General features: G+C 35.1%; 1 protein-coding gene across 1 annotated transcript in view; it reads right to left on the bottom strand.

Moving 5' to 3' along the window:
• Positions 1-4,806: 4,806 nt before the first annotated feature.
• jakmip2 (janus kinase and microtubule interacting protein 2) overlaps positions 4,807-12,323 on the bottom strand; it is a 28,064-nt gene continuing 20,547 nt past the window's right edge. Inside the window, 9 exon segments of the mRNA XM_016555405.1 lie at positions 4,807-4,913; positions 5,939-6,012; positions 6,180-6,245; positions 7,614-7,817; positions 8,635-8,712; positions 9,388-9,456; positions 11,470-11,535; positions 11,650-11,703; positions 11,789-11,887. Of these exon segments, the coding sequence (XP_016410891.1) occupies positions 5,962-6,012; positions 6,180-6,245; positions 7,614-7,817; positions 8,635-8,712; positions 9,388-9,456; positions 11,470-11,535; positions 11,650-11,703; positions 11,789-11,887 (687 nt within the window). The 3' untranslated portion in view covers positions 4,807-4,913; positions 5,939-5,961.

Here is a 12,323-nt window from a genome sequence, read left to right as displayed (position 1 = left end):
TGAAATACATCACTCTGGGAAGGGTTACAAAGCTATTTCAAAGGCACTTGGACTACAAAGAACCACAGTGAGATCCATTATCCCCAAATGAAAAAAAAAAAAACTGGCAGTGTCAAACCTTCCAAGAAGTGGTTGACCTTCCAAAATTCCACCAAGAGCATATAGCGTCGACTCATCCAGGAAGTCACAAAGACCCAAGGATGGCACTGAAGGAAATGTGCAGACCTCTCTTGCATCAGTCAAGGTCACTGTTCATGACTCCGCTGTCTGAAAGACACTGAAACACAAAAATGACATTCATGTAATAGTGGCGAGGTGAAACCCTAACCCAGAAGAACTTTAATGCTCGACTGAATTTTGCCGAAACATACCTTGATAATCCTCAAACTTCTGGGGGAATGTTTTGTGGACTGATGAGTTGAAAGTGCAACTGTTTGGAAGAAAATAATAAGTTTAATAACTGTTGATTCTAGAGACTCTGTAGTCCTTGTGTTGTTAGAACTTAAAGTGGCATTTGATACAGTAGATCACAGAATCGTGTGCGCATGTCTTGAGAATTCAACGAGTGGCTCTTCATTGGTTTAAGTCCTGTTTGTCAATTAGATATTTTACAGTCAATCTTGGTCAGGTTTTATCGAGCTCAGCTCCTCTTACCTGTGGGGTCCCCCAAGGGTTTATTCTTGGCCCACTTTTGTTTTCCCTTTATATGCTCCCAAATGGGATCTATTCTTTAGAAACATGGTGTTTCTTATTATTATTATACCAATGACATGCAGATTTATCTAATATTTTAAAAAATGACTGTAATTTAATTCCTTTTTGATCTTGTCTAAATTCTGGATCTCCTTACGTTTCCTAAGGTTCAATGAAAACAAAACAGGCATCATTATGTCTGGGCTAAAGTTGCACCCAAGCTTTGGAACTATTTACTTTTTCATGTTGGAGCAGCTCCAACTTCTGTATATCCACTTTTAAAACATATTTGTTGTCTTTGGATTTTAATTGTACATAGCATAAACCGACAGTTTTTTTTTTTTTCACATGTATGATTTTATTATATCCATGTATGTGTTTACAGACTTTCTCAGGTCGCTGAACACATCAGTGGTCATTGTTGCTCGTGTTGCAGGAAGTCGTCAGCTCTCCACTGAAAACGAGACGCTATATAAAACTTTATTTCATATAGTGCCTTTAACGGAAGCTTCTCAAAGCACTGTACAAAGTAACATCCTTTACAATAAAAACTAATTTAAATACACAAACCAGCAGAAAATAAAAATAAACACATACTAAATGCAGCCCAAATACATTTTAAGGTAAGATTTAAAAATTTGGGCCTCGTGAATCGCAGTTGGAAGTAAAATTTTTAACAGTGTTTTTTCAGATGGGGCCAAACATCTAAAAAGAATAAAAATTATTCTGTGATTCTTCATTTTCCTTTAAAAATCCTCCATTACAGAGTCATCAATAGTTATTGAGTGTTGCAGAGCTGAGAAGCATAACTTTAGTCATCACTTTTTATACAGAAAATTGTTAGTCATCCAATTCACTTATATTAACAACTGTGTAAGAATAAGTGTAAAACCCACATTTTTATAGATAGAAATGTCTGAGTGTGCAACCGAGTTGGAACTCAACAGCCTTTGATTCTAGTATTGTATTTGCTTATTAACATTCACAATTGTTAATCCATAGTAGGATACTATGTAGATCGTGGTAACCACAGGTAAATGTCACATCTTTTACTCACCTAATTTTAATCATGCGCAATATCTTTAATATAAACATTTTACAAAATATAATACATAATTATTATTTAATATAGACGGATAAATTCTATATATTGTGGCACTACATTATAATGTTTCGGAATAAAATAAATTTGGTTTAACAAACATATAATTCTATTGTGACTCCAATCAAACGTGTAGAAAGAAGCATGTTCTCAGCAGTGTTGGGGGTAATGCATTACAAGTAATGCGAGTTATGTAATCAGATTACTTTTTCAAGTAACTAGTAATGTAATGCATTACTTTTAAAATTACAAGAAAATATCTGAGTTACTTTTTCAAATAAGTAACGCCAGTTACTTTGTTTTCCCATTGACTGACTGACAGCTTTCCTGTCCTGTGTTGAGAGAAACTGGGAGTGACGTGCGAAAAGTAACGCAAAAGTAACGTAATGCTTTTCATAAAAAGTAACGCAATTAGTTACTTTCTTATGGAGTAACGCATTATTTCAATGCATTACTTTTAAAAGTAAATTTCCCAGCACTGGTTCTTAGCATGTCCAAAGGTGGAAAAAAAGAAAGATTATCGTATTTCTGAGGAGGTATTTAGACTTTAATGAAATGAAGCCAAACCTGGTATACAGAATGCCCCAAAAACATATTTACAAGCCAGAGACACAGCCAATTAAAGGGAGTTAGAAAGATCATTCAGTACAAACCAGTTAGTGGAAGTCCTGCTGGTATGCTACAGCTGTTCATTTGAAAGAGTAGAAAAGAACGAGGCTCAGGGAAGAGATGAGTAAATACAGGGACAGTCGAGGAAGGAGGAAAAATTTCATCTGCAGCCGTCACCACAATACACGCCGCAATTTATAGTCATGAATAAATTCTAAACTGCAAAGTGACTACTGCTCAAGCTGCAGGAAGAGAAGTGTATTCACATCAGAGGAAATAGAGACACATGTACATATCAACAAACATATATATTACACTGCAGTCAGAAAGAGGTACTGCTGCTCATCATAGACAGGGAATATTATTGGACAACGGGCCTCATTCGTGAACCACAAGCAGAATTGTGGAAATTATCTGTAAAACCGTTCTTATGTAGGGCCTTTAAGTGACAGTTTCAAGAAGAATAGTTTTACTTGTGAAACTCTTCCGTGATGTGACTGTTTACTAAAGAATGGTTTCATCCGCATAAACTCTCACACGGTGCAACATTTAAGAATAAAAATGTTCTGTTGCATATGATACGTGGTACAACAATTTACACAAGAACAGTTTAACTTTCATAAACTGTTGCATGTGAATGCTTTTACTTGCATAAATGCGCATGGTGCGACAGTTTATGCAAAACTAAATTTTAAACTGTCATGTGGTACAATAGTTTAAATAAGAACAGTTTAAGCAATAAAAATTCACTCCATTTATTTTCCAAATGCACGTTATTTATCTTATCGTGATTCATTCATGCATGTATGGAAGCAAGTTTAGACCAATTAAATAAAAAAATTTTTAAAAAAAGTAGTTGCCACTTTTTAATCTCAAAATTCTGACCTTCTCAGAATTGCGTAATATAAACATGCAATTGTGAGACATAAAGTCAGAATTGCGTAAAAAAATAGAATTGCAGCAAAAAAGTCAGAATTGCAAGATAAACTTGCAATTGTGACTTATTTTCTCAGAATTGTGATATAAACTCGCAACTGCGAGTTACGAAGTCCTGCGGGAAAAAAATTGTTTCTTACAATTGTGAGTTTATCAATTCTGACTTGTATTATATTATAATTCGTATAACTCACAATTCCATGTTATGAAGTCAGAATTGTGAGATATAAACGTACAATTCTGACTTTTTTCTCTCAATTCTGAGTTTATGACTTTCTGATTTTTTCTCGCTATAGCGAGAAAATTCTGAGAAAAAAAGTTAGAATTGCAAGTTTATACCACGCAATTGCGAGAAAAAAGTCAGAATTGTGAGATTAAAAGTCGCAATAACCTTTTTTTATTCATTGGCGGAAACAAGCTTCCATATGTATGTTCTAATTTTTTTGTTTTGTTTTGTTTTTTACATTGCAATTTTTAATTAAAATGTTGTAGTAGGATCTTCTGGTCAATCATCAAACCTGTCTTTGGTAATGTATACAGAAATTCTCCAATCATATAGTCAGTTTAAACCCCGTTCATTTTTTACAAATCTATTGTATTCTCATTTATTCGAGTGCAATGCCCTCATGCCAAAATCCAATCAACAACGGATGTATAAAACCAAGTACATTTTTTATTTTCTATAATCTGTTACACTCAGACGTACGTCACAATACAGAAGAAAATATCTGTCGCTACTTCCGTTTTATCGCGACTTTCGTAAACTGTAGCACGTGTCAGGTAAAAAAAATGGTTTTAGTTGCATAAACTGTCACATCATGCAAATAGTTTAACCTTTTGCATTGATTTACATAAAAATTGTGCTTGTGATGGAGGAATGAGGCCCAATACGAGGAATAATTAAAAAATATATATATTAAAAACCAGGCTGCTCAGAATTAGTTTTCAGGTTGCAGTAGTCTACTCAGCTTTCTAAGGGTAAACAAAAACTGCTAGTGTGGATGGTTTGTAGTGGATTGTCTCGCTTTCTCTCTCAATCTGTCTCTTTGTCCTTTCTGTGTTCAGGCAGTGAGGAAGACGCCTCTCCTAAGGGGTCCTGATAACAGAGATGTGACAGTCACCTCACTAACAGGCCCTGAGTCAGCACCCATAGCTCCTGTGAGACGATGTGTGTCTGCAAAGACGTCCATTTCGCTTCGAATTTCCCAAAGTGTGTGTGGTAGGAGAGACAGACAGAGTGAGAAAGAAAGAGGTCTGTGAGTTCTGGTTGGTAGCAGTCGCAGTAGATGCAGTAAAGACGTGGTCATGGCGGGTCCCTGCATGGCAGAGATAATTTATAATCCTCTAGTTGGGTTGATGATTATGTTTTGTCACACTTGTATTGATCTGTAAGTGTGATTTCAAGCGTTCTGTCCCGGTCCTCCACAGAGCTTGAATCCAATGAAGTCCATAATCACTAACTCTGAATTTCCCCACTTCCACACAAGCAAAACAAAACAGCCATTAATACACCTCGAGTCATTACAACCGGACGACTGCAGTTGCATGCGACAGCTCCAGGTTGCTTCGAATCCTGTGTATGACAAAAGAGACAAAGCCTGAGATCAGATGTGCATTTTTAAAGAACAGATCTTAAAGGAATAGTTCACACAAAAATGAGAATTTGCTGCAGATGTACTCACCCTCAGACCAGTTTGTATTTTCATGGGAACATTTGGAGCACTTGCAAAGCAATGGATGCTCTGCAGTGAATGGGTGCCGTCAGAATGAGGGTCCAAACAGCTGATAAAAACATCACAATAATCCACACCACTCATCCATCAGTTAATGTCTTGTGAAGCCAAAAACTGCGTGTTTGTAAGAAACAAATCCATCAAGGCATTTTTAACTTTAAACCATTGCTTCCAGTTAAAATACGAGTTCATAATAATGCTTCCTCCAGTGAAAAAGTGTTCTGGTCTGAATCAGGAGAGAAATCTGCACAGATCAAGCAGCGTTTAAACAGCTCTAAACAAATATGTGGCTGGATTTTGATGAGAGAGACAACAGCAGATGCACTTTTTTTTACTGGAGGAAGCATTATTTTGGATTATGGACTCGTAATTTAGCTGGAAGCGACCGTTTAAACATCTTAATAATGGATTTGTTTCTTACAAACACGCAGATTTGTCTTCTCCAGATGTTAACTGATGGACTGGAGTGCTGTGGATTATTGTGATGTTTTTATCAGACTCTCATTCTGACGGCACCCATTCACTGCAGAGCATCCATTGCTGAGACACTGATGCAATGCTACATTTCTCCAAATCTCTGATGAAGAAACAAACTCATCCTAATCTTGGATGGCCTGAGGGGGAGTTCTCTTTCAATAACACAATAAATGTCATGATTCATGTAAAGCTTGTATGTGCTATTATGTACTCATCACTATAATCACATTATCATCATGTAGTGACTCATAAACCCCTAAAACAATAGTTTAGTCTAAGTCAAGCTCTAAACCGTACCTTTCGGAATAGATTATGACATTTTCCTCAAAACGCTTTTCAACACGAGATTAGAACGTATAGAAGGAAGCAGAAAAGATCCTTCACTCACCTCCGCAGGAGATGTCACGGACATCAAGGCCAAAGAATGAAGGCAAGAGAGAAGAATAAAAAGAGAAATAAAAACTGAAAGAAAGAAAGATTCGAGAAATGTATTAATTATGGTCACAGCCAGCACATAGGAAAATGCTCAACATCCATATCAGAACAAAAAATGGAAGACATTAAGGAAACATTTTCAGTAGAGATTTCAATCATCTGGCCGACAGCAACTGAGATATAATCGGTCTTACCTTCTCCTCTAGATCTTTAATCTGTCTCCTCTGAATGTCAGTCTTGTCCTCCAGGTCTCTGATCCTCTGCGTTGAGAGAAACACACGTCACAGATTGTTTATTATGTCATTGCTGCAAACAGGTTTGAAATCATTGATTACGGTACAGTACAATTACAGCGCTTATTAATATAAAATCTCATTTATAAATACAGTCTAAGACCACCAGTTAAATCCCCAGAAGATTAACATACAGTAAATAGCATAGAAATGTGACATTTAAATAGTATGTGTTTTATGTTATATCATATTTGACACATCAGGCTTTTTTGGCTCATTGTATGACAGTGAGATATCGAGCTCAAACTCCAGAAGGAAAAAACATTTTAATTTATTCAGAGCATTGTTATTTTATTATAATTTTTGTTCATATTTTTTATTAGATTTTATTTTTATATTTTCTTATTTCAGGTTAAAGTTTTAGTCACTTTTATTATTATTATTTTAATTTTTTTTATTAGTTAACATTTATTTTTATTCCAAGTAAGGTTTTTATGGTTTTAGTTTTAGTTAACTGTAACAATTCAGAGGCGCAAACGGAGCAAAAATATGCAATTTGGTGCAGATATTTTAATTTATACAGCCAAAAGTAAGATGAAATACTGATATACAGGTATATATTATTTACTTATATATATATATATATATATATATAAAAATATAACACCATTTACATAAAATGTATATAAATATCAGTTTTATCAGTATCACTCTTTATCTTCTTATCTTCTTCTGTAAGATGATACATAATGTTTAATTTTAACATCTATAGCTTTTAATGTGGGGGCAAAATATATAATGTGATGAAATACGATGATGATTGAGAGATGAACAAATAAATGTTCCTCAAAAGCATGTAGTATCATATTTGAGCCAAGCCATTTGTCACGTGCTTCAGTGTTTGAGGAAACACATTACAAGTAATGCGAGTTACATAACCAGATTACTTTTTCCAAGTAAATAGTAAAGTAACACATAAGTTTGTTTTGAAAACTTTGATTTCCCATGTTGAGAGAAATTTAATTTTTTTATATTAAAAACAAATAAGCAAGCTCAGCCCAGATGAGAAAAAGTAAAGCAAGAGTAACAATGCATTACTTTCCATAAAATGTAACGTAATTAGTTACCTTTTTAGAGAGTAACTCAATATTGTAATGCATTACTTTTAAAAGTAACTTTCCCCAACATTGCCCATCTTAACATTAAATAAAAAATCTAAATAATAATATGACTTTTAAAATTCTTCCATCATGAGGATGCCTTCTCGGGCATGTCTCCTTGGGAATATGAAATATAAACGACAAAGTCTCTTCTCTTTTATTACTTTATCTTATGTTTTATGTTTGGTTACATGAAACACATACTACATGCATAAAAGTATGATGTGAGCAGCACCTGATGGGCCTGATGGAGCAGCTCCATCCTCTCCTGCAGCACCTGACAGTCAAATTCTCGGCTCTTACGTAGCATCTGTCTGCGCAGTTTCTCCACAGCCGCGCGTAACTCATCCTTCTGCAGCTCGTCCAGGGGTTCTCCGTACTTGATGACTTTATCCTGCTGCAGTGCGTTGTACAGGGTCGCCTCCAGCTCCTGGATTTGCTGTCACACACACACACACACACACACACACATACACACACACACACATTTTTCTTTCAAATCAAATTGTTAGTCCGGTTCATGGTTTAGAGAAAATTTATTGCCAAAATACTTTTGGAAGCACATGAAAATCGAAGAGCAAATTGATGCCTACACTGCAAAAAATGCTTTTCTTACTTAGATTTTTTGTCTTGTTTCCAGCCAAATTATCTAAAAATTCTTAACTCGAGAAGGATTTTCTTGACAAGTAAAAATTATTGTCTTGTTTTCAGAAAAACAAGTCAAAATCAAGTACGTTTTTGCTTGAAACAAGCAAAATAATCTGCCAATAGGGTAAGCAAAATAATGTTATTTCAAACAGAAAACAAGATTATTTTGTTTACCCCATTGGCAGATTATTTTTCTTGTTTCAAGCAAAAACTTACTTAATTTTGACTAATTTGACTTGTTTTTTTCTGAAAACAAGACAATAATTTTTACTTGTCAAGAAAATCCTTCTTGATTTAAGGCTGGAAACAAGACAAACAATCTAAGTAAGAAAAGCTTTTTTGCAGTGTACTGTTTAAAAATGAACTGGTTCATGTGAAGTTCAAAAAGACAAACTAGTCTTGCCTCTGTAATGAAAATCCAGTGGACTACCAAATTAAAAAGTAAAACAAAAGCAGTAGAAACACTACACCATTAGAAGATCTTACTACTTTGGCTCAAAAAAAAAAAAAAGCAAAATAACAGAACATATTCTAAAAAAGAACATCACAGTAATTTCTCAGCTGAAGTTCATAAAAAGCAGAAATGTTCAAATGGAGAGGTTTTTTACCATATAGGCCTGATCCAGCGCCTGCTTCCTATAGTCCAGCTCCTCCTCCAGATAACCCTTCTGTTTGCAGAACATCTCCTGCAAATCACCAGTCATGTTGTAGATGACATCTAGACATCAGACAATGCTCTCTCTCATTTCAATCTGTTTATGACTGCATTTAAAATCAAACCGGAGGACTTTAGTATTAATAGTAGGCCTTGTTAAAGTGTTTGTCTTGTTGCCAGAATGATTGTTCTGTACGCTGTAATGGATTATAAGATAATAAACAGGTAAGATATATGATTTCTTCTCAGATCTATATATTTTATGGCCCTGTCTTAAATTTATGTGCCTGTACATAACAAGACTGTACATTATCCCTTAAATGTCTGTTTTGTTTGAACTTGTTTGTTGGTCTTGGCTCAAAGCTGCCTGCTAGGAATTCAAATCAGTATTTTGTGTTTAATTGTTTACTTACACTGCAGTTCAGAAGTTTGGGATCAGTAAGATGTCTTTTCTATTACTTTTTATCAATCCTTGCTGAATAAAAGTATTAATTTATTTCAATAAAAAAAACAAAAAACTTTTGAACGGAAGTGGACATTGTTACAAAAGATTTCTAGGAAAAGCAGGTGACAAGTGTCTGGCAAATGCATTTTTGAAAAAGTGCTTTCTTTAAAGCTTTGTTGTAATTAAATAAACACAAAATTATTCTAAAATGTGTCGGGTAGTGTACAAATAATGTGTAAAGATAGGGCTTGTAGTTTGTACCATCTCGAGCTCCAGGTCCATCATCTTCTGATGCAGAGCTGCTTCTGTGCCTTCAATCTGCTGGATCCACTAAATCACAACACACATGCTGGTTACTGACAAACATCTGTCTACATCGCAAATAATCATTACGCTCCTTCACTAACAGAATGAGAAAAGCGTGTGAAGTAAATATAGTATATATTAGTACTGTGACACTTCTAAAGTAATGACTAGTGTTGCAGTCAAGAGACCACCTAAACTAGGCCAGAATCTGTCGAGACCAAGACCAGAATCTGTTGAGACCAAGACAAGACCAAGACCAGAATCTGTTGAGACCAAGACAAGATTAAGACCAGAATCTGTCGAGACCAAGACAAGACCAAGGCCAGAATATGTCGAGACCAAGACAAGACCAAGACCAGAATCTGTCGAGACCAAGACAAGACCAAGACCAGAATCTGTCGAGACCTAGTCAAGACCAAGACCAAGATCTGTCGAGACCAAGACAAGACCAAGACCAGAATCTGTTAAGACTAAGACAAGACCGAGGCAGGGCGAGACGAAAACCAGAAAGCACTCTCCAAATTCATCTGAAAGATCCATTCTGACCAAACACTACCTTAATAAATTATACTATGTATACAACTACAGAGATAATGCCATGAGATTCATGTTTTAAATGTAAACTTTTGAATATAGAAATAAATAATACACTCAAAACGAAACTAAAACCGCAAATCACTTAATGAGAGAGTCATGCAATCATTTTTTCAACAGATTCGTTTGAAACAGTTGATTCATTCAATAATAAAACACTGATGCGTGTTGCTTGGAAACAATCTGCTATGGATTTGTTTAGAACTATTGCCATTGGTGAAACAGCAAAAACTTGTGCTTAAACGGTTTAAACTGTCTAAAATGTAAGTCACTTAATATTAACTTCTTGTTTATCGAGCCTGAGATAAATCATGTTTGCATTCAAGCTTATTTTCATGAAAACCTAACTCTTGCTCTGATGATATTGCTTAATTATATCAAATGTTATAACATAAAAACAAGATCTCATGAAAAGTACTTTTTTGTACCAATATCTTGAATTTTTTTGGGCAATTGTATTAATTTTGGTCACATTTTTTATACAATCCCCCCTTAATTCCTGACCCGGCACAACAGTATCAAAAGAAATAAGTTACTGATTGCATTTGAATACAGATTGTTTCAAATCAGCTTTAGAGTGTTTGACAAGAAAATTGTGATTCAACGATGCAAAATAAATTCAATTCTTCTATAAAAGACATTAGTAAATAGTCATTATTCATTTGCAATGCATTGGCAATTTAGTGATATCCCCACAGTTGTGGTCTTGACTGGTCTTGAAATAAAATTCAGACAGAGACATGCCCGAGTACAAATGCAATCGATAATGAGACCAGGCTGAGACCTTAAAAAAACGATGTAAATCAATGACATTTTAAAAAAATAAAAGTATAACATACTATTTACATAAAATGCATATTAATATCAGTTTTCACTCTTTATCTCCCAATAATTTGTCTAACTAAGATGATATATTATGACAGCTATATTAGAATATATTATGACAGCTACAGCTTTTAATGTGGGGGGCAAAACATATAATGCAATGAACAAATAAACTTTCCTAAAATGCATGTTGTATCATATTTGATACATTTGTCACCCGTCTGTACATATGAACACAACAAAATACAATAAAAAAATGTACTAATATGTCTTGAGTACTACAACACTAGTAATGATTCAGACATGCCAACCATTATTCAAAACACTTTTTGGGCCTCTTTAAAATAATGCATATCTTATACAGTGCCCTCTACTAATATTGGCACCCTTGGTAAATATGAGCGGCTGTGAAAATAAATCTGCATTGTTTCTCCTTTTGATCTTTCATTCAAAAAAATGCACAAAATTCTAACCTTTTAGAATTTTACTTCAATGAAAGGTTAGAATTTTTGTACATTTTTTTCACAGCCGCCTTTGCTCATATTAACCAAGGGTGCCAATATTAGTGGAGGGCACTGTAATATCTTGTACAGTATATAACTTGAGGCAGCCACGTACCTTCTCAGCGAGCGACAGCACGGTACTGGCTTGAATAATGGCCACCTGCTCCTCATTCCTCAGGTTCTGCGTAAAAGCATAAATACACACTGTGCATTGAGTCTCAGGTTTGCATTATTAGCATTAAACACTACAGCACGAAATCACATGACTAGATTATTACAGATGTCTGTGACGTACCCCGTTATCCCCGAGTATATCCAGCAGCTTGATGAGGTCTGGTATACACACGTCCTGTTGAGAGCAGATGACAGCAGATCTGTGTCACGAGTTCTCACTGTTACTGAAAGCATGTGCCAGATTATGTCTTGATATTTACCTTCACGCCCTCCTTTATACAGTAGATCTGCAGCGCGCTCACTCCCTCAGAGAAAGGATGGATTTGAAGGGTAAACGGAGGCGATCTCCTCTCACGCTCCTGACAGATCACATCAAACACACTTTACACACTCACAGCATTACTCCAACTGTGTGTCTTCAAGAAACAGTTTCATTAAAGCAGGGTGCTTCCTTAAAGCGCAGTTTTTATATGTGACCCTGGACCACAAAACCAGTCATAAGGGTCCATTTTTTTAAAATTGAGATTTATACACCATGAATAAATAAGCTTTCCATTGATGTATGGTTTGTTAGGATAGGACAATATTTGGCTGAGATACAACTATTTGAAAATCTGGAATCTGAGGGTGCAAAAAAATCTAAATATTGAGAAAATCACCTTTAAAGTTGTTCAAATGAAGTTCTTAGCAATGCATATTACTAATCAAAAATGAAGTTTTAATATATTTACGGTAGGAAATTTACAAAATATCTTCATGGAACATGATCTTTACTTAATAGCCTAATGATTGGCA

This window comes from Sinocyclocheilus rhinocerous, unplaced genomic scaffold, assembly GCF_001515625.1.
Source record: "Sinocyclocheilus rhinocerous isolate Xijiao unplaced genomic scaffold, SAMN03320098_v1.1 scaffold1427, whole genome shotgun sequence".
NCBI lineage: Eukaryota > Metazoa > Chordata > Actinopteri > Cypriniformes > Cyprinidae > Sinocyclocheilus > Sinocyclocheilus rhinocerous.
The sequence above is the reverse complement of the archived record's forward strand: the minus strand, read 5'-3'. Positions and strand labels throughout refer to the sequence as shown.